Source organism: Macaca fascicularis, chromosome 14 (genome assembly GCF_037993035.2).
Source record: "Macaca fascicularis isolate 582-1 chromosome 14, T2T-MFA8v1.1".
In the NCBI taxonomy this organism is placed as follows: Eukaryota; Metazoa; Chordata; class Mammalia; order Primates; family Cercopithecidae; genus Macaca; species Macaca fascicularis.
The window spans coordinates 112,901,242-112,922,638 of NC_088388.1; the positions used below are offsets into that span (position 1 = coordinate 112,901,242).

Here is a 21,397-nt window from a genome sequence, read left to right on the forward strand (position 1 = left end):
CTCTGTCACCCAGGCTGGAGTGCAGTGGTGTGATCTCAGTTCACTGCAACCTTGGCCTCTAGGGTTCAAGCAATTCTTGTGCCTCAGGCTACTGAGTAGCTGGGATTATAGGTGAGCACCACCACACCTCCCTAATTTTTGTATTTTTAGTAGAGACGGGGTCTCACCATGTTGCCCAGGCTTTTCTCAAACTCCTGATCTCAAGGGATCCATCCGCCTTGGCCTTCAAAAGTGCTGGGATTACAGGTGTGAGCCACCACACCCAGCCAGGTTTCAAAATTCCTATTCCTTGCTTGCATCCATGTAGAAGATGGCAATACACACACCCAACCAATAGGAACGACCTTCCATTCATCTGACCTTTTGAGGCCAAAATTGAGAATAAAAAGCTTCACCATGCCACTACTTAAAATTTCCAACCTGTCTGGTTGGAGATCTAGAAGAGACCTCTTCCCCTCTTCCAGATGATGGGGACAGGAGACAAAAAATAACCCCACCTTTCAGATGAAGCCAAACCCCATGCGCTCAGACATAACATAACAATAATACACTCCCCAAACTCTAGCATCCCTCCCATACCATCAGGAGCGCTGCAGACAGCTCACTGCAGCCTCAAACTCCCGGGGCTCAGGTGATCCTCCCACCTCAGCCTCCCGTGTAGCTGAGATTATAGGCATGCGCCACCATGCTAGGCTAATTTTTCTAGTTTTTGTAGAGGTGGGGTCTCACCATGTTGCCCAGGTTGGTCTCAATTCCTGGGCTCAAGTGATCCACTCACCTTGGCCTCCCAAAGTGCTGGGATTACAGGTATGAGCCACTGTGCCTGGCCACTTTACCTCAATTTTTTCATCTGCAATATGGGAGTAATGACAATATCTTCTTCATAGGAAATAAAGATTAAATAAGATAAAGAGCTGAGCACAGTACTGGGCACATAGTATATGCCTGATGAATAGGGGCTACTGTTGGCGGAGTGGTGCAGAACAGGGCCATTCCAAGGACCCAGGGTCTTGGTGGAGGAAAGCTCTGAGTCATACATGATAGGACAGTAGGGCAAAGAAGACCAGGAAGGAAGGTGCTCTCCTATGTCTGTTGAAGACACTGCTGTGCCTGTCTCCTTCCTATCATGCCCACTGCTGCCTCTTCAGGCAGGCGAACTAGGAAACCTGAGTCAAGCATTTTGCCATCCTGCTGGCTTCCACCCCCTCCATGAGTAGACAGCCCCTGAATCTTCCAGCCTCCATACCAGGGTGCATCAAGTCTCTGGAACTGGGGGATAGGAAAGGTGCTCCTTATCTGACCCGTAGCACAGAGAGAGGTAGGCTCTGCAGGGGCACCGTATGAGCAAGTGCCAATCATGGGTGCCCAACCAAAGGGGCGATGAGGGAAGAGGAAGGTAAATCTTCCCTTTAGCACTGTGATGACAAACCTTAAGCCTCCCCCAGCCCTTTTCTAGCAGGTGGGTCCCTAGTGTGGCCAGATGTTACTACAGGTCGCAGAGTTTTGGTACGTTTATAGGTTTTAAAAGGTCAGGCTCTGTGGTGGTAAAAGTTTTACAGACTAGTAAAATTTTACTGCAGAAGATGGGAGACACAGCTGTAATAGAAAAGACTGGAGCCAAGAGTCTGGCAGATCTCAGTTCCGTCTGTAATTAGCTGTGGGAATTAAGGCATGCCATGGAGGCTCTCTGGGCTCTGTGTTTTAACCGGGATAATGGGAGCAAGAAAAACAAGGGGTAGGACAAGGGGCAGCGGCATCCAGCGATAGGTGGGAAGTTGAGGCCCATGTGTGATCACATCCTTCTCTCTGCAGTGCTAGAGCTGCTGGACACAAGGGGAAGGAAGGCGCAGACCTGTGAGTCCTGCAGTCTCGGAGCTTTTCATTACCCAGACTGGATCGCTGCCATCTGTGTGTCTGCTTCCGTTCCTTGGGAGGAGCCTGGCTGTCTGCAGGCAGAGCTCAGGAATCAAATTAGCCCGGCCTCTGCTTTTCCCTCATCCCCACCGGCCAAGGCGAGTTCATCAAGGCCTCGCACTAATTCTTATCTTATTTAAAAGGGGCAAAAGTGACTCCACAGTTTCATCTGAGGCAATTTACACCCCGCCACTGGCCACACGGCTCCAGCTTCCCCCTGTCTATTGTGCCATCAAATCCATTAATAGGACATTTCTTCAGGGGAAACTTGATTGCCGCTCCATCAGAAAGGCACACAGGCAATACATCTCCATCTGAGGCCATGGCCTGCCCGGCTCCCTCTAATCCTGTTACCCAAGGAGCTAATTCTCAAATGCACGCACTGTGCAGAGGACATCCTCTTTCCTTCCTAACACAATTGGACAGTCCCAGAAGATTCCAGGAGCTCAATGCAGAAATGAAGGCTTGGGGCCCATGGGACAGGATCTCCCGGATTTCTCAGGACCTCTGGAGGGGTCGTAACACATGCTCATGGCTGGCACCCCACTCCCCTTTTCTAGAGTACTATGGTGGGGAGGGGTGAGCCACACCCAGACCACCCTGGCTTCATAGTTCAGCCACCTCTTACTTCTGCTCCATCCTTCCTCCGCCTCCTCCTTCTCTTTCTTTTCTCCTTTCATTTTCCTCTCTTTTTTCTCCCTTTCTTCTTTGCCTTTTCCACCAATCTTCCTTTTCCTCCTCAGTTTCTTTCCTAACTTTCTTCCTATCTGGTCTTCTTTTTCTTCTTGTTCCTGTTATTTTTTGCTTCTCCCCCCTTCTCCTTCTCCAGATCCCCACAACTGTGAAAATATTGTTTTACCTTCCATTTTTTTGTGCTCCCTTCCCTCCTGCTTTGGCGCTGTCCTTTCCGAACAGGTTCAGTTTCTAATGCTTCTTCCCAGCTGTCTCCAAATGGTTCGGCTCTGAGGCAGGAATGGGCCCCAGGCCACACCATCCTAGGTGTGGAGCAAGAGGTAGGGAGGGCCTCCTGGATATACACAAACACCCCAGGTACAAAATGGAGCATTGTGGTAGTGCTCAGGGTGTGTCAGGGGAGCAATTAAGTGTCTATTTGCTCTCCAATGAGGAAATGATTCTAATGGCAACCCCAAATGGGTTCGTTACTGCTGAAGGCCACACCCTAGCTTGTGGCTGTATGAAGGGACCCCATCAACAAATGGCATAATGCTCTATGCAGATTTCATAATGCACATAAACAGGAGGAGAAAGTCATCTAGAAATTTTCAGATTTCTAACTGCTAATGGCCACTTAGAGGTAAGAGGGAGCTTAAAAACTTTGTTGGCCAGGCACGGTGGCTCATGCCTATAATCCCAGCACTTTGGGAGGCCGAGGTGGGCGAATCGCTTGAGCCCAGGAATTGGAGACCAGCCTGGGCAACATGACAAAACCCTGTCTCTCCTAAAAATACAAAAATTAGCCAGGCATGGTAGCACGCCCCTGTAGTTTCAGCTACTTGGGGGGCTGAGGTGGAAGGATCACCTAAGCCAGGGAGGTTGAGGTTGCAGTGAGCTGTGATCATGCTACTGCACTCTAGCCTGGGTGATGGAGTGAGATCCTGTTTCAAAAAAAAAAAAAAAAAAGAATCTTTGTTGGGCTTGAAGATGCATTTAGGAATCTATAGTGCTCTGCTTGGGCCCCATTCAAGACCTCAGCCTCGTGGCCAGGAGGCAGCCTGGTTCTTCTTGCCTTGCCTTATCCTGCTGTCACACCTCGAGTCTGAGGCCATTCATTCTGGAATTCTGGAGAGGCCTGGCTCTATACATTCTCTAGAAGTTTGGGGCTCTCTTTCGATTCACTGCCCTCATCACCATTCTCCCGAGGGAAAGGCTTGGAGCTGATTTTCCATGGTTTTCTGGATTGTGCAGTGATGAAGCACATGACTTAAGAGAAGAGTAGCCCAGGCTCCCTGAACTGGACTGCATGTTGCAGAACCACACCCCGCTAATGGCCCCAGGAAAGGACCCTATAGGTGAATGGTATAATGCTTTGCACAGATTTCATAATGCACAGGAATGAGAACCAAAAGGGACGCAGCCCTGACCAAGATAGTTCTGTTCTTTTCTTTTCTATTATTTTCCTTCCTTCCTTCCTTCCTTCCTTCCTTCCTTCCTTCCTTCCTTCCTTCCTTCCTTCCTTCCTTCTTTCTTTTCTTTTCTTTTCTTTTCTTTTCTTTTCTTTTCTTTTCTTTTCTTTTCTTTTCTTTTCTTTTCTTTTCTTTCTCTTTCTTTCTTTCTTTCTTTCTTTCTTTCTTTCTTTCTTTCTTTCTTTCTTTCTTTCTTTCTTTCTTTCTTTCTTTCTTTCTTTTCCTACAATTCAGAAAATTCCTCCTTACTGCAGGGTTCCTAGCCTATTCCACACTTAGAGTCAAGTGGAAAATAAATTCAAAGGAAAGAAAATGTTTTGTTGTTGACGCTTACCATGGTTGGTACAGGAGCATCTACCCAAATGGTGAGCTAGGGCAGGACTCCTTCACATAGAAATGCACAGTAATTCTTCTTGCAGGCAACTTTAGGGGTACACAGCTGAGGCCTGAGGGATAGGTACTTGTCTGTTTAACTTGCAATGAAAAAAGAAACACTTCTTTCAAGAAAGCCACTTCCATTTAAAAGGAAGGTATTGAAAATGCTTCCAAGGCCAGGTGTGATGGCTCATGCCTCTAGTCCCTTTGGGGGACTACCAAAAATACAAAAATTAGCCAGGCATGGCTTGCATCTGTAGTCCCAGCTCTTCAAGAGGCTGAGATGGGAGGATCAGCTGAGATGGGGGAGGTTGGGGTTGCAGTGAGCAGTGATCACGCCACTGCACTCTAGCCTGGGTGACAGAGCGAGACTCTGTCTCAAAAAAAAAAAAAAAAAAAAGGAAAGAAAAGAAATGCTTGTGAAATGATATCAAGCAAAAAAAGAGGAGGATACAAAATTATATGTGTGTGATATTTACTTTGTTGTATACACATTGCAGAAGGAAATTATGGAAGAATATACACCAAAATGTTAAGAGTGGCTGTCTCTGGGTCGTAAGTTTACAGATGATTTTAATTTTTCTTCATATTTTTCTATGAAGTCCACGTATTATTATTATTTTTACTACATGTATTTATTATGTACAGTAAGAATGCATAAAATAAATATGTATAGTAAAAGTTTATTGTATATTTATTATTAACATATATTTTACTATTTAAGTCTAATTAGACGAGGACAAAAGGGCAGACCTGTGGTGACCCCAGTTACCCTTCCTGTAACTGCAGAGGTGCCCAGTCACCTGCTTGGTTATGTCACTCTGGGGAGTAAGAGAATGGCCCACCTGCTCCTGCCTGACTCACCCTATCTTGCCCCAGTCCAGTGCCACAGAAACATGCTTGCCAAGGGACATCAATGAAAGCGGCAACCTGGTTCACCTCCCGGGGGTCAGGCTGCACCCTTGTCTCAGGGGCTTCTGCAGCCCCTGTCCCCACCTAAGTTACTCCTTGGGGAAACATGACCAAGCACCCTGGCTGAATGGGTGGACTGAGCTCCCACAGCATGACATCAGCTAGGGCGGGCTCCCCTCTCAGCCGTCCCCTCCCCTTTCCTCCCGCCTGAAACATGATCCAGCTGAAGGACTGATTGCAGGAAAACCTGGCAGCTCCCCAACCTTGGTGGCCCGGGGAGTGCCAGGCTGCAGCCTCAGAAGGTGTGAGCAGTGGCCGCGAGAGGCAGGCTGGCTGGGACATGAGGTTGGCAGAGGACAGGCAAGCTGGCCCTTGGTGGGCCTCGCCCTGAGCACTCGGAGGCACTCCTACGCGTAGGAAGCTCGCTATGCTGCTGTGGGTCCAGCAGGCGCTGCTCGCCTTGCTCCTCCCCACGCTCCTGGCACAGGGAGAAGGTAAGTGGACTTCGGGAAGCAGCAGGACTCGGCTGACCATCTGCTGAGGGGCGGCGGGGGATGCTTCCGTCCTCGGAGGGCTGTGGAGACGAGGGTGGGGAACGGTGTGGCTGCAGGAAGGTCAGCTGTCTTACCACCTGTGAGCATGACAGCATTTGAAGCATGGTGGTCAAGCTAGAGAGAGTTGGGAATGTTGAGTCCCGGGGCAGGGCAAGAGCGGAGCTTGCAAAGAGGGGAGCAGAGAAGTAGCCTGGCATATCAGCAATAAAAAGACAGGCACCAGGAGGGGGCTCCTCTCCTCTTTGCCCCTTCCCTAAACTCTTTGAATGAAAGCTGCAAGGGAACTTAGAACTCATTTGGTCCACCCCTGCCTGTTATAAATGGGAATGCTGTGGCCCAGGGAATAGGGGGCGGGTCATTCATTCAAGGTCACACAGCTTGTTAGCAGCAGAGTGGGGACCAAAACTAGTCTAGTCATCTTTCCTCAGCTTCACTGGTTTTGTTGCATAGGTTCATTCTCTGGGTCTGAGGTTTCCCCAAGTTCCTTTCCAGGACTAAACTCCAGTGACACCCAATTTCTCTCTACATTCCCTACGCCCGTCCTTTCCTGACTCCCTTGAATGTAGGGTGTTTTAGCCACAAAGAGACCTGCTTCCTTTTGCTGCAGACCATGTTCATTCCCCTCTGGGAGGTTTCTCTCCCTACAGAGCTGGGGTGGAGCACGCTGGGGCACAATTAGAAGGAGGCCATCCAGGGGTTGGACAGACGTAAAGGGCTCTGGGCAAGATGTCCTTCCTCCCGGGAGCGGTCGTTTGGGGATGCTCCGTAGGTTAAGCAAACACAAGCTGGAAGTGATGACTGTGGTTGGGGGCTTCCTTGACTGAGAAGAAACTCTGTCCCTCCCAGCAATGGTCCTTTGCCCTCGGCCTGCTGGGATGAGTTCAGTGCTCTCCAAGCTGGTCAGGATCCCAGTCAATAGGACCCAGGCTGTTGCTGGTGTAGTGAAGACGCACACGGGTCTGCATTTGAATCTCAGTTCCTCCACTTGCAGGGCACGGTGCTCACTTCTCTGGGGCTTGGGGATCCTTGTCTGCAAATAGCCACTCTGGTGGACTGTTCTAAAGTTAAATGAAGAATATGTACATTAATGTTATTCCAAAGGAGACACTTAAAAAATAGTTTGTGTGTGTGTGTGTGTGTGTATGTTCTCTCTTTGCTCTTCTCTGTCCTTCTGAAGGAAGCCAGCAGCTTATCAGGGAAAAGCGGGTGAAAGGGCGGGGAATCTGCAGGACTGATTTGTTGCCAAGTTGCACACAAGATGAGAGAAGACGCAGTCTTGTTTAGCAAAAGCCAGGCCTGCTGGCGCCTGGTTAGTGAAAGACCCTGGCTACCCTGCCGGCTCCATCTCCCCTCTGCTCCCCTTTGCTGCCCTCTAGGTTGTACTCCCTTCACCATCCCGTGAATTTTCACTTTTGTATGCCAGGCCACCCTTCTGGAAGTGCTCCTACTGCTTCCAGTGTGAAAACTGAGCTGCACATGAAAGCTTCATAGAACAGGACCAGGGCCCAGGAGCTGGGCTGTCTCATTACTGGTTTGTTCCCATAGGCCACCTACCCTGGAAGTCATTTGATTTCTTCTCACTCCCTCCACACTTAGCCCCAACCGCCTTTCTAAGCCCATCAAGTTTGCCCATACAGCACCCCTAGGAGGTGGACTGGGCCAGCCCTCCGCCCATAGCTTGTGTGTGCCTGGGGCAGGGTGCGAGGATCCTCTCGGGGTGGCTTTGCAGGATGTAGAGGGAATGTCAGTTTTCACCAGATGCCCACACTTCCTTCTTTCTTTACCAGTTTCAGACTCAAAAACTAGATGATGTGTGCAGATGCTGAGGTTTGACCTCGGCTGAGGAAAACTCTGATGCAGACCCTTGGGCTTAGAAATTGTGCACTTGGAGTCATGCTTTCTTGCAACCCTCTTGCTGTTAGTATCATACCCTGACAGCCAGCTTCCCTGTTGCTCCCCAGAGGCCCTTGCTTAGGCCCCATGGGCCACCTACTCTCCACCGTTTTTAGCCCTCAGCCTGCTTTGAACCTCAGCTGTCTCATGCCACCTGCTCTTCCAAGCCAGATCTCTGCTTCCTGTCAACGAATGCATAGGTCCTTTCTACAAGGTAATCCATTTGAATTATGGTAGAAATCTCTGCAGACAAAATGCTCTAGTGGTGAGAATGTCGGTCTGTGGGGATATTTTAGAATTTTGTAAGGTGGAGATGGTGGGAATATATCTCTTTTAAAAGCTTACAACCAGGGCAAGAAACCAGGGGAAGACTTGGGGGGGCTGGTGTCTACTTTGAACTGTTTTCCTTCCCAGCCAGAAGGAGTGCAGGCCTTCAGGGCCGAAACACCACCAGGCCTGCTCTGCTGAGGCTGTCGGATTACCTTCTGACCAACTACAGGAAGGGCGTGCGCCCCGTAAGGGACTGGAGGAAACCAACCACCGTGTCCATTGACGTCATTGTCTATGCTATCCTCAATGTGGTGAGGCTCAGCCCCGAACTGCACACAGGCAGACCTTTTGGGGGTGGGAGAAGGCCATGTGAGACAAGTCACCCCCTGTGCAGCTTGGTAGGCATTTGAGAACCCATAGGACCTATGGTCTGGCACCACAGCTGCCCACAGCTGGATGGATTACAGCACCACAGCTGCCCAAACCAGAAACCTGGGCTCACCCTGTGGCTGCTGCTCCCACACCCGTACAGTGAGGAAGCCACTTCCCACATGTGGTTCTTCATACACTGCGTAATGCTAACCATCTCTCTATGTAAGCTGTATGAGGATTAAGACTGTCCCATGCATCTCTATGCCCTCAGTGCCTTACAAACATCCCTGGTGCCTGGCAGGTGTCACTAAATGATTGTTGAAGAATCAGCCAACAGATCAATTATTCTCAATTCCTTCACCAACTATCACAGTAGGGTGGGGTGCACTGCTCAGAAGAGGCAGTCAGACATTGTGCAGAGATAAACAAGAAGGCAGTTGTAGAGATGCAGTGGCTCTGTGTTGGGGTCAGGTAGGCAGGACCTAACTTCACAGTCTCTGCTAATTTTAATCTACTAAAATTACTCTACTAAAATTAGTCAACCCGCCTGACTAATTTTTGTATTTGTAGTAGAAACAGGGTTTTGCCATGTTAGCCAGGCGGGTCTCGAACACCTGGCCTCAAGCCATCTGCCTGCCTAAACCTCCCAAATTGCTGGGGTTACAGATGTAAGACACTGCTCCTGGCATTATATGTATATTTGAAGTTGAAACATAAATCATTGTTGGCAGAGCATGGTGGCTCATGCCTGTAATCCCAGCACTTTGGGAGGCTGAGGTAGGCAGACCACTTGAGGCCAGGAGTTCAAGACCAGTCTGGCCAACATAGCGACTGCATCTCTACTAAAAAATGCAAAAATTAGTCAGGTGTGGTGGCACGCACCTGTAGTCCCAGCTACTCGGGAAGCTGAGGTATGAGAATTGCTGGAACCTGGGAGGTGGAGGTTGCAATGAGCTGAGATTATGCCACTGCAATCCATCCTGCGCAACAGAACAAGCAAGACTCTGTCTCAAAATCAATCAATCAATCAATCAGTCATTGTTGCTTCTTTCTGGGTGTGCCCTAGTGAACGACTAACTTTTCCTGTCTGGCCAGGGAGCTCCAGTCTATCTACTTTCCCCACCCCAGGCCCTGCTCTTCACTTTTACTTCCCAAAGCAATAGGGCAGAAGGAAGCCTCTCCTTTAGGGGCTGGCATGTGCGGGGTGGCCCTCCAGTCCACAGGGTTACTTGTTCAAGCTCCATTTCCTTTCCCAGGATGAGAAGAATCAGGTGCTGACCACCTACATCTGGTACCGGCAGGTGAGCAGACCCGCCCCTCCCTGCCCCCGTTTCTTGGGATAGGGACCTATCCTCCTGGGAAGGAGTCAGGAGTTTCAGTGACCTTGGTGACGGAAGGTGAGGGGAGAGGCTCAGAGGCACCCTCAGCCTGAGATCCAGGAGTGTGGAATCTCCTCATCTCAGGTCTGAGAGTGGAAGGAGGCTTAAAGATAGTGGAGGAGAAACCCTCCAAATCCCCTCTGGCTTCTGAAGTTCTTCAGAGCACCCCAAACTATGGCTTGTTCAGCCTCTGTTGAAGGGAACTCACAAGGCAGCCACTTCACTCTCAGCCAGCACTATTTGCTAGACCATTCTTCCTTTTATTCAGCCAAATTGGACAGCAACCAAATTGGGTGATTGAAACAGGATGGTTCGTTCCAGCCACTTAGTCCTCACATCCTCGGCCATTTCCCCACTCTTTTAGCTTCTGATGGGCCTGGGTCAGCCCATGGTGTGTGGATGTGTCTGAGGCTTGGCAGGAATTCTGGCTTCGAGCTGGGGTGGGGTAGGAAAAGAGTGGTGGTCACTATCCACGAGTCCTGCTCCGGAAACCCCTGGGGCTGTTGGGGAGAAGTCAGAGCAGAGGGGAAACTAAAGTGGCTGAACACACGGAGGCAGAAGCATGAGGACAGCTGACAGAGGTCACGCCCAAGAGGCTCTGGGGACACACCTGGCATAAGTGGGTCTCTGTTATCCCTCCTCATGGCTTATGGCACATCCATCACCACCACCAGGCATGGGACAGGGCATGGGGTGGAAGAAGAAGCTAGAATGCTGATCCCTGAGATACTGCTCCGTCCCTGCCTCACAGAGGGATCCCTTACTGCAGCACACAAAGGGAAGGGACCTGAACAAGCACAGGCAGACTGGAGCTCCTTTTCCAGGACATCCAGCCAAGCTCCCACCTCTGGAGCTCTAGGGCCACTTGTCTGCCCCAGTCGCTTGCATCAGCAGTGAGGGAATGGCAGTCTACATATACCAGCGACTGTGCTAAGAGACTGGAGTTAGAGACACAAACTAGATCAAGGCCCTGCCCACCATGAGCTCAAAGATGAGATACAGGTACTGACAACTGAAATGCAACAAGACAGCCACTCCAACATAGCAAGGACAAGGTGCTAACCATGGGAGCACAGAGGAGACACATGTCAACCAGCGTAGGGTGTGGGGGTCATGGACAATGTCCTGGAGAAGAGAGCAGACAGATGCCTTGGCTAAGTCCAGAAGGATGAGGAAAATGAACCTTGGTAAAGAAGATAGGGGAGAGGGAGCAGGGTATGCAGAGGGGTTCCAGCAGTGTTTCATTGCATATGGCTGCAGTGTAGAAGTCACAGAGAGGCATGGCCAAAACATGAGGCTAGAGAGACAGCGGAGGTCAGACTATATCAGCCTGTGTTGGCTGTGAAGTTCAACTTTACCTTAAAGGCAATGGGGCACCCCTGAAGGATTTTAAGCAAGGGAGTGACATGATCAAATTTACATTTTAGACTGGCCATCCTGGCATGAAAATGGAGAATACACTAATCAAAACTTAACAACAGCCATCCTCACCCTGTGAAGTAGATGTTATTTTCTCCATATAAATATGTTGAGGCCAAGATCCAAGAAGTCATTTGTCTGAGATTCTCAGCTGGCAGAGGGGGAACTCGCAGCATTCGAAATGACTGACTTCCTTCCTGGGGCAAAGCTGCATCTAGCTGAGTTATGTGTGGAGGCAGAGTGTGAATGAAGAGGTGAGGGGACTCTCAGTTACTGCTGAGGGATTTGGATGCCACTGACACCTGATTCTCCCAAAAAGATGCCCACCTGTTGCCTGGGCACTGAGGGTGAAGTCTGCCTGAGTTGCAGGCGACCCTCACTGGAGATGGAGAGGGCTGCCCGTGACCATCCCTGCTCCTCCCCTAGTACTGGACTGATGAGTTTCTTCAGTGGAACCCTGAGGACTTTGACAACATCACCAAGTTGTCCATCCCCACGGACAGCATCTGGGTCCCAGACATTCTCATCAATGAGTTGTGAGTACCGTTATCAGTTGTGGGGTGGCTGGGAGGCTTAGGGGCTGGAGAAGCCCGGGGACAGAGAGACAAGATTGTCACTGTTGCATTTGAGATGACCCACCAGGAATTGCAAACTGTAGATAAAGCCTGCGTGAGTCCAAATTTCCTTTGTCTTCTCCCCCCACCTTTTTCTGTTCTTTTCTTTTTGAAAACTCCTTGTTTTCTGTGCTTGTTGTTGAAATTCTGTACTTCGTAGTCCAAGGGCCCCTGCCACGGGGAAAGAAACCAGTGAATTAATTCACACTGAGTTATAATCACCTAACGGGACAGCTGCACTTCTAAAGGAGACAGTAAATGTTTCTTTAAAAAAAAAAAAAAAAAGGAGCACTTGGCTGGGCTCAGTGGCTCATGCCTGTAATCCCAGCACTTTGGGAGGCTGAGGCGGGTGGATCACCTGAGGTCAGCAGTTCAAGACTAGCCTGGCCAACATGGTGAAACCCTGTCTCTACTAAAAATACAAAAATTAGCTGAGCGTGGTGGTGAGCACCTGTAATCCCAGCTACTCGGGAGACTGACAGCTACTCAGGAGAATCGCTTGAACCTGGGGAGGTTGTGGTGAGCCGAGATCACACCATTACACTCCAGCCTGGGTGACAGAGTGAGACTATCCCAAAAATAAAAATGGAGCACGGATAGTGGCTGCTGCTTCTGGCCCCCAGAGGAGATTTGGAGCTGTGGGACACGCTCAGACCTCCCGGGTCACACATGCACCTGACAGGCCACAGATCGCTTCTCCAATACGAAGTGGGTACCACCAGGCTTTATTTCTGGCAGCCAAACACGGTCCCATTTGACCCCAGCCAACATTCCTTCTCCCCATCCTGCAGGTTCATTCAGGGCCCACTAACTGGGTTTCAGAATTCAAGGGCAGGGAAGATGGCTGAGGAGACAGAGGGAAAAGGGAAGGTGACCCCCAGCATTGTCCAACTCCAGGGGATGCCACTGACATTTTTCTAAGGGAGGCAGTTGACCTTGACCACACCCCATCCCCTGCATAGCTCACGCTGGAGGATTCTGGGAAATGCTAGTTTCTGCTGGAGCTCCAGTTTCAACAATGAAGTGGCCTTAGTCTTGACTTCTCATCCCTCAGCCTGAACTCAGAGAAGGCTGAGGGCTTAGCACCCTGGGCTCAGCCCACGCCATGCCACAGTGGTCACTCAAGAGGGCCTACCACTTTGAGATCAGCTAAGAGAGTGGAATGAGGTCTTGTGGGGCTTTTCTGGCTTTCCCGAATTCGTATCCATTTCTTTAGCTCCTTTTCACCCAGATGATTATTTTCATTTCAAAGGACTTGTAGCGGTGAAAGCAAAGAGAAGCCAGAGTCAGGATGGAACACAAGATCCTGCTTTCACCAAGCTCCCTGGGAGCCAAGCTTTGCCCAGCTGGGGGCAGTGATGGGTTGGGGCTGCTGGGCACGCTCCCTACTGTCCATGGCTTTTGGGCCCATGGGTTTTCCTCTCTGCCTTGTGTGGCCAGGAGCCAGGGGAATAAAGGAGAAATGCCCATTACTGCTTGATAAGTAGCCTTGACAACAGCAGATCAGGAAGCCTAAGATAGGAAGGTTGGAAAAACCGAGGCCAGACAAAACATCCAGGTTGTCCAGCTGCCTGTACCCTCCCCACACTTCATTCCCTACCCAGTTGTTCCAAGATCTTCAGGCCCCCAGGGCTTGACCTGCCTCTTGAGCTCCCAAACTGACCCCTTTTCCCTGGCCAGTGTGGATGTGGGGAAGTCTCCAAATATCCCATACGTGTATATTCGGCATCAAGGCGAAGTTCAGAACTACAAACCCCTCCAAGTGGTGACTGCCTGTAGCCTCGACATCTACAACTTTCCCTTTGATGTCCAGAACTGCTCACTGACCTTCACCAGCTGGCTGCACACCAGTGAGTATGTGGGCTTCGCCGGGGCAGGGGTGGAGGGTGGGAGACCCCAGGGACACCTAAGCAAGGAGTGCTCCCCAGGGTGCCTTCTCGCATATCCAGCCTACTCACCACTTATTAACCCTCTGGGCCTCTGCTTCCTCATCTTCTACATGAGGTGAATCTGCTGCTCTTGCTGCTCCAACAGTAAGAGTTCACCACTTTTATCAGTAGAAATTTCATATAGCCCAGTGTATTTTTCCAGATCCTTCTCTACACATTTACATTCACACATGCACGTGTGCATATATACACACACATACACATCTATGGAAAGTGCATGGAAATTGCTTTATGAGTTCTTATTTTACATTAATACAGCAGTATTCAATGAGAGTGTGAACTGACTGCAAGATGCTCAGTAAGGGACAATTTTTTCCAATATCTCCAACAGAATCTGGCACTAAGCATCTCTCAGATCCATTTATTTCCCTTCATCCCCATGCAAGCCACCCTCGTCTCCTGCCTCGGTTTCTGCTTCAGCCTCCTACCTGGTTCCCCATGCATTCATGTCCCCCTTAATTCGTGATTCTCACAGAAGCCAGTGAGATTTTAGTAAAATGCAATCTGACCATGTCACTCAAAACCCCTCAATGGGAGCCCAGGTACCTTGGAACACAATACACCCTCTTGAGCTGATTCTGCCACAGCCCGCTGCTACAGGCTCATCTGCTCCCCTGAACTCCGCTCCCGCCCAGTTGCCTTCCTTTCTAGCCCCAGCTCTCATATTCTTTCCCTTTATCACATGTTGTTTCCTCTCCTATGCTAACTGGCCCTTTCCTCCCTCTCCCATCCTGCCCCACACCTGCTCCCCCCAACCACACCTAGCCTGGCCAACCCCTCTACTTACCCTTCTGATGGCAGCGTAAGTTTCAGCTTCTCAGTTTCCCCTCTCATCCCCTAGACTAGTCCATCCCTGTTGCCCAATTTATGTCATCCTGGTCTTCTCCCCACCTCTGTCACCCTTGTAAGTGCTTGTTCAATGTGTACTTCTCTCCTAGATATAAACTTAGAAATGGGCAGATGCAGTGGCTCACAAATGTAGGCCCAGCACTTTGGGAGGCCAAGGTAGGAGGATTGCTTCAGCCCAGGAGTTTGAGGCCAGTCTGAGCAACATAATGAGACCCTATAAAAATAAAAAGTAAAAAAACTTGGAAAGGGCAGGGACAGGATTTCTTGCCTACCTTTAGATCCCCAGCACAAGGCCTGGCACAGAGGAAGATTTTCAGCAAATGTTACCAAGCAGATGAATGCTAGCTAAGGGCTTGCTAGAGGGCTGGTGAAGTGTACACCACTCTGCTGCAAGAAGGCATCTCCCAGGCCGGGCACGGTGGCTCACGCCTGTAATTCCAGCACTTTGGGAGGCCAAGGTGGGTGAATCACAAGGTCAGGAGATCGAGACCATCCTGGCCAAGATGGTGAAACCCCGTCTCTACGAAAAATACAAAAAATTAGCCAGGCACAGTGGCGGGCGCCTGTAATCCCAGCTACTCGGGAGGCTGAGGCAGGAGAATCACTTGAACTCAGAGGGCGGAGGTTGCAGTGAGCCGAGGTTGCGCCACTGCACTCCAGCCTGGGTGACAGAGTAAGACTCTGTCTCAAAAAAAAAGAAAAAAAAAGGCATTCCCCACTTCTGTTTTGATGTATTCATTACCTTAAACTTAAGTTATGACAGTGATGCATGACCAGAACTACAGATAAGACTAACATCTCCTTCGACTTCTACCCTCAATCCCAAACTTCACCAACAAGAGTTAACCACTTTTATTAGTAGAAACTTCATCTAGAACAGCATATTTTTCCAATCCTTCTCTACACATTCACATACACACATACACATCTATGGAAAGTACATGGAAATTGCTTTATGAGTTTGTATTTTAGATAAATATATCTATATATATTATTATATACTACTACTTGATTCTTTTTACTCAACAATAGGTCTTGGACATTTTTCGAAGTTCATGCATATTTAGGTCATCCTCAAAAATTTTAGCTGCTATAAAATAGCTCAGGATTTTGGAAGGCAGCTGTGCTCACCACTACCACCAATGCAAACATCTAATGATTTTGGTTGCATCCTAGCTTATTAAGCATTTTTATGATTGATGGATATTTCAGTATTTTCCAATGTTTTTCTGCAATGGATACTCCTGTCTTTCCCAGTGCATATGTCTCTGCTGCAGATGTTGAGAAGTGGAGTTGCAATCTATAAGTGAGGATTTTGCTTATTGTCTTAATTCACTTTTAAAGACAGGCAGTTCCATCAAGGCAAAGGTGAAGAATGTTGACTTCTGTTCATTTTTGCAATGGGTAATTCTAACAGGGAAACCTAGAAAGCTGTTTGGAAGGGGTGTGTGTGTGTGTTTGTGTGTGTGTGTGTGAAAGAGAGAAAGCATTTTCTAATGAATGGTTTGCATGGTTCTTTGCACCGTGTGTTTTCATTTAAGACTTCATGTGCCCTCAGTGCGGCCCTGTGAAAGAGGTATGATGAGTACCTTATTTTATAGCTGAGGACAGCGAGGCTGAAGGTAATGTGCTGAGGCTGAGGTTGGGCCATCAGATATCAGCTCCCCTTGGTTGCTGCCCACCTGTGTCCCATGATCACAGGGTCTGGCAGGCTCTGGGAACTAGATTCCAAAGCTGGCTTGCTTTATTCTCTCTCAGTCCAGGACATCAACATCTCTTTGTGGCGCTTGCCAGAAAAGGTGAAATTCGACAAGAGTGTCTTCATGAACCAGGGAGAATGGGAGTTGCTGGGGGTGCTGCCCGACTTCCGGGAGTTCAGCATGGAAAGCAGTCACTGCTATGCAGAAATGAAGTTCTATGTGAGTGGGAGTGAATGTGGGTAAAATGGTGAATAAAGCTTCGCACCCAGGTAGACTTAAGGAGGCATGCTGGGAAGAACTTCTGTGCCTTTGTCCAACTCCAGGTTGCACACATCTGGAACTTCAGGGAAGTAGATGGGGAAACTCCGTGAATGTTCCTTACTTATTCTAAACAGTCATAAGCCTGGATTGAGAGACAGGGTATGGGGGTCTGTCTGTTTTCTTCTCTGAGTAATCCAGGCTGGAAGCCCCATAAAACAAGGAGTCTGAGCTTGTGGGGTGGTTCCTGGGAGCAGAGCCTGTGTGCCCCAGGCTTCCCACAAGCTCCTCTCCCAATCCCAGGTGGTCATCCGCCGGCGGCCCCTCTTCTATGTGGTCAGCCTGCTGCTGCCCAGCATCTTCCTCATGGTCATGGACATCGTGGGCTTCTACCTGCCCCCCAACAGTGGTGAGAGGGTCTCCTTCAAGATCACACTCCTCCTGGGCTACTCGGTCTTCCTGATCATCGTTTCTGACACGCTGCCAGCCACTGCCATTGGCACTCCTCTCATTGGTAAGGTCTCTCCTGGCAGCAGAGCTCAGTCTGGTGAGAAACCCACCCCCTCCCACCTCCTGTTATGTGTCTCTTGCCTCTGCCCTGGACTGCACAGGTGTCTACTTTGTGGTGTGCATGGCTCTGCTGGTGATAAGTTTGGCCGAGACCATCTTCATTGTGCGGCTGGTGCACAAGCAAGACCTGCAGCAGCCCGTGCCTGCCTGGCTGCGTCACCTTGTTCTGGAGAGGATCGCCTGGCTACTTTGTCTGCGGGAGCAGTCGACTTCCCAGAGGCCTCCAGCCACCTCCCAAGCCACCAAGACTGATGACTGCTCAGGTGAGAAACAGAAAGGAAGAGTCCATACGAGGGGCCGCTTCTGGCTTGGATGCTGTGGAAAGTTTCTGGAGGGTGTGGCCTGCCAAGGAGGTGCTGTACTGCACATGGCATCCCATGCCCTGCCTTATTGGGAGGGGCAGACTTCAGCCAAAGGTGTCAGTCCAGACCCTTTCTTCACTTACACAACCTCTCATCACCTTGGGTATTGACAGAGAGGGTAGGAATCCCAGAGGCTGAGCATGTCAGGAGCTGAGACCTCTGGGCTGAGAATGGCCTCTCTCTAGGAAGGACCCATGGGGGAAGTCAAATGGATGCCCCTTAGGCAATTATTGGTCTCCCTGCCTCAGACAGTTAAATACTGCCGCTAGGATTTCTAAAACTCTTATTCTAAACAACCCAAAACAGGGCATGGTGGCTCATGCCTACAATCCCAGCACTTTGGTCATGCCTACAATCCCAGCACTTTGGGAGGCTGAGGTGGGAGGATCACTTGAGCCCAGGAGTTCAAGACCAGCCTGGCCAACATAGTGAGACCTCATCTCTACTGATTTTTTTTTTTTAAGTTGGCTGGGCATGGTGGTGTACACTCCTGTGGTCCTAGCTACTTCAGGAGGCTGAAGTGGGTCACTTGAGCCCAGGAGGTTGAGGCTGCAGGGAGCTGTGTTCGCATTACTGCATCCCACTTGGAGACAGAGTAAGACCCTGTCTCAAAAATAAAAATTAAAAACAACAAATACACAGCCCAAAGATCAGATTCTTCAGAATTTCAAACACCTATGAGGCAGAGAGACATTAAATATGGAGTTATACCTCCTGAGGAATTGTTACAGCTACCATTTGTTGTTGTTGGTGGTGGTGGTTAGTTGGTTGGTTTATTCACTGAACATTTTGTGCCAGGCATGTGCAAAGCGCTTTGTCTACATGATCACATGTAATACTCATGACAACCCAAGAGGATTCTCATTCTCATTTTTCAAATAAGGGAAGCAGAGCTATAGAGAACTTGCTTGACCTAAATCACAGAGCCAGGAATTGGTAGAACCCAGGCCCATCTAACTCTAAGCTTTTCTTTCTAACCACTCCTCTCCACTCCACTCCTCTTTGTCCTTCCTCCTGGCTAGGGCCAGGCCTTTTACATGAGATTTTTGGCTCATCTAAGGCCATCTCACCAACAGCTAGTGAACGAGTCTGCCAGTCTAGTGCCTAATTTACCTTGGTGAAGGAAGCCACTTCTGTAGGTGCATTTCCTGGTCCAGGACCTGCAGTCATGGACATGAGAGCAGCACCCTCCATCCTGCTGCCCCTCTGAGGCAACAAAATGGAGCAGAAGTAGCAGTGGATTGAGAGTCCAGACACCTGAGCCTTGGTGGTCTCACCATTAAATGATCCTCCAAGTATGTGATCACAGGCTAGTCACCTAACCTCTCTCAGCTTCACTATTTTTTATATGGTGGGAATAGTTGGCCAGGCACAGTGGCTCACACCTGTAATCCCAGCACTTTGGGAGGCCGAGGGTGGGGGGGGGTGGATCATGAGGTCAGGAGTTCGAGACCAGCCTGACCAACATGGGGAAATCCCGTCTCAACTAAAATTACAAAAATTAGCTGGGTGTGGTGGTGCATGCCTGTAATCCCAGCTACTCAGGAGGCTGAGGTAGGAGAATCACTTGAACTGGGGAGGCGGAGGTTGCAGTGAGCCGAGATTGTGTCACTGCACTCTAGCCTGGGCAAGAGAGTGAGACTTGGTCTCCAGAAAAAAAAAAAAAAAAGGAATAGTAATCACGCCTCCTCTGCCTCTCTTGTGAGACTATTGTGAGGCTCAAATGAAATAATGGATATCCAATTGCTGAGGAAAGCCCATAGGTTGAAAAGCAGTGTACAGGAAGGATACTTCGTGGTATTAATGATCTGGAAGAGGGGTGGAGGATGTGCATAAGGAGAGGTACTCAGTCATGAGTCTGAGTCTGGGTACTCAGGTACCCAGAGATACTAGGATCCTCAGTCATACTGGTTTTTCAATTTAAATTGGATGGTGGGTTTGCAGTTAAGTAAGTTACTCTTTATACTTTGTATGTCTGAAGTTGTTCCTGGCCAGCCACGGTGGCTCACACCTGTAATCCCAGCACAGTGGGAGGCCAAAGTAGGTGGATCACTTGAGGTCAAGAGTTCAAGGCCAGCCCAGCCAACATGGTGAAATCCCATTTCTACTGGAAAAAAAAAAAAAAATTAGCCAGGTGTAGTGGTATGTGCCTGTAATCCCAGTTACTCGGGAGGTTGAGGCAGAATTGCTTGAACTCAGGAGGTGGAGGTTGCAGGGAGCCTAGATCGCACCACTGCCCTCCAGCCTGGGCGACAGAGCGAGGAAAAAAAAAAGTTATTCCCAGCAAAAATGTGCAGGCTATAGAAGCATAAGGGACCATGTTCAGGTCACCACCCAAGGTCTCCCTCTCCTGCCAATGCTCTGCTCTTCTTCCAGCCATGAGAAACCACTGCAACCACATGGGAGGACCCCAGGACTTGGAGAAGAACCCGAGGGGCAGATGTAGCCCTCCCCCACCACCTCGGGAGGCCTCGCTGGCGGTGCGGGGGTTGCTGCAGGAGTTGTCCTCCATCCGGCACTTCCTGGAGAAGCGGGATGAGATCCGAGAGGTGGCCCGAGACTGGCTGCGCGTGGGCTCTGTGCTGGACAAGCTGCTGTTCCACATTTACCTGCTGGCAGTGCTGGCCTACAGCATCACCCTGGTTATGCTCTGGTCCATCTGGCAGTATGCTTGAGTGGGTACAGCCCAGTGGAGGAAGGGGTACAGGCCTGGTTAGGTGAGGGCAAAGAATTTCTGTTTAGGCCCCTCAGGACCCAGGGAATGTCAGGGACATATTCAAGACACAAAGTCCCATGCCCTGTTTCCAATGCCAATTCATCTCAGCAATCCCAAGCCAAGGTCTGAACCCTTCCACCAAAAACTGGGTGTTCAAGGTCCTTACACCCTTGCCCCACCCCCAGCAGCTCACCATGGCTTTAAATCATGCTCTCTTAGATCAGGAGAAACTCGGGCACTCCCTAAGTCCACTCTATTTGTGTATGTATCAAGCCTTTTCTCCACTGACCCTCCCCTGAATAAGGGACTTTGGAATTCTGCTCCTCTCTCACAACTTTGCTTTTAGGTTGAAGGCAAAACCAACTCTCTACTACACAGGCCTGATAACTCTGTACTAGGCTTCTCTAACCCCTAGTGTCTCTTTCTTCACCTCACTTGTGGCTGCTTCCCTGAACATCCATCCCCTATCAGATGATGGGAGTGGGAAGAATAAAATGCAGTGAATCCCTAAATTCTCTTCTTAACCATTTGTCAGCAGTTTTGGGAAGAGGTTGGATGGTTAGAAGAGATTTACAGTTAGTTAATCTCAACACTTTGGGAGGTCAAGACAAGGGGATCACTGGAGGTCAGGAGTTTGAGACCAGCCTGCCCAACATGGTGAAACCCCTCCTATACCAAAAGAAAAGCAAAAATACAAAAATTAGCCAGGCGTGGTGGTGCATGCCTGTAATCCCAGCTAATCAGGAGGCTGAGGCAGGAGAATCATTTGAGGCCGGGAGGCGGAGGTTGTAGTGAGCTGAGATTGTACCAATGCACTCCATCCTAGGTGACAGAGTTAGACTCTGTCAAAAAAGAAAAAAAAAAAAGGAGAGAGAGAGAGAGATTGGTGCCTCCAGGCCCAGGAAACTGGGAGATGACAAATAGGTTGAAAAGCATTTACACAGGAAGGATAAACACCAACTTCATGATATTAGTGATCTGGAAAAGGAGTGAAGGATGAGACTAAGGCGGGATATACAGGGATTCTCAGTCATACTGGTTTTTACATTTAAATTAGATGGTGGGTTTGCAGTTATGTAAGTTGCTCTTTATACTTTAAGTAGCTATTATGAAGAAGAAACACTAGGAGGTGGGATTTAAGGTATGA

The 21,397-nt window shown here is 49.4% G+C and overlaps 1 protein-coding gene across 1 annotated transcript; it reads left to right on the forward strand.

The window, feature by feature from the left end:
• Window positions 1-5,554: 5,554 nt before the first annotated feature.
• HTR3A (5-hydroxytryptamine receptor 3A) lies at window positions 5,555-20,762 on the forward strand. The gene is made up of 9 exons (XM_005579692.4): window positions 5,555-5,839; window positions 8,207-8,373; window positions 9,691-9,735; window positions 11,659-11,768; window positions 13,527-13,696; window positions 16,403-16,563; window positions 16,906-17,116; window positions 17,214-17,435; window positions 19,911-20,762. Exons 1-9 carry the CDS (start codon window positions 5,773-5,775, stop codon window positions 20,207-20,209), a joined length of 1,452 nt encoding a protein of 483 aa, XP_005579749.3. The 5' UTR covers window positions 5,555-5,772; the 3' UTR covers window positions 20,210-20,762.
• Window positions 20,763-21,397: the final 635 nt, after the last annotated feature.

Coding starts and splice junctions, on each gene's coding strand:
- HTR3A (XM_005579692.4), top strand. CDS start 5,773: ATGCTGCTGTGGGTCCAGCAGGCGCTGCTCGCCTTGCTCCTCCCCACG. Junction 16,564..16,905: donor ATGCAGAAATGAAGTTCTAT/GTGAGTGGGAGT, acceptor TCCCAATCCCAG/GTGGTCATCCGCCGGCGGCC. Junction 17,117..17,213: donor CATTGGCACTCCTCTCATTG/GTAAGGTCTCTC, acceptor TGGACTGCACAG/GTGTCTACTTTGTGGTGTGC.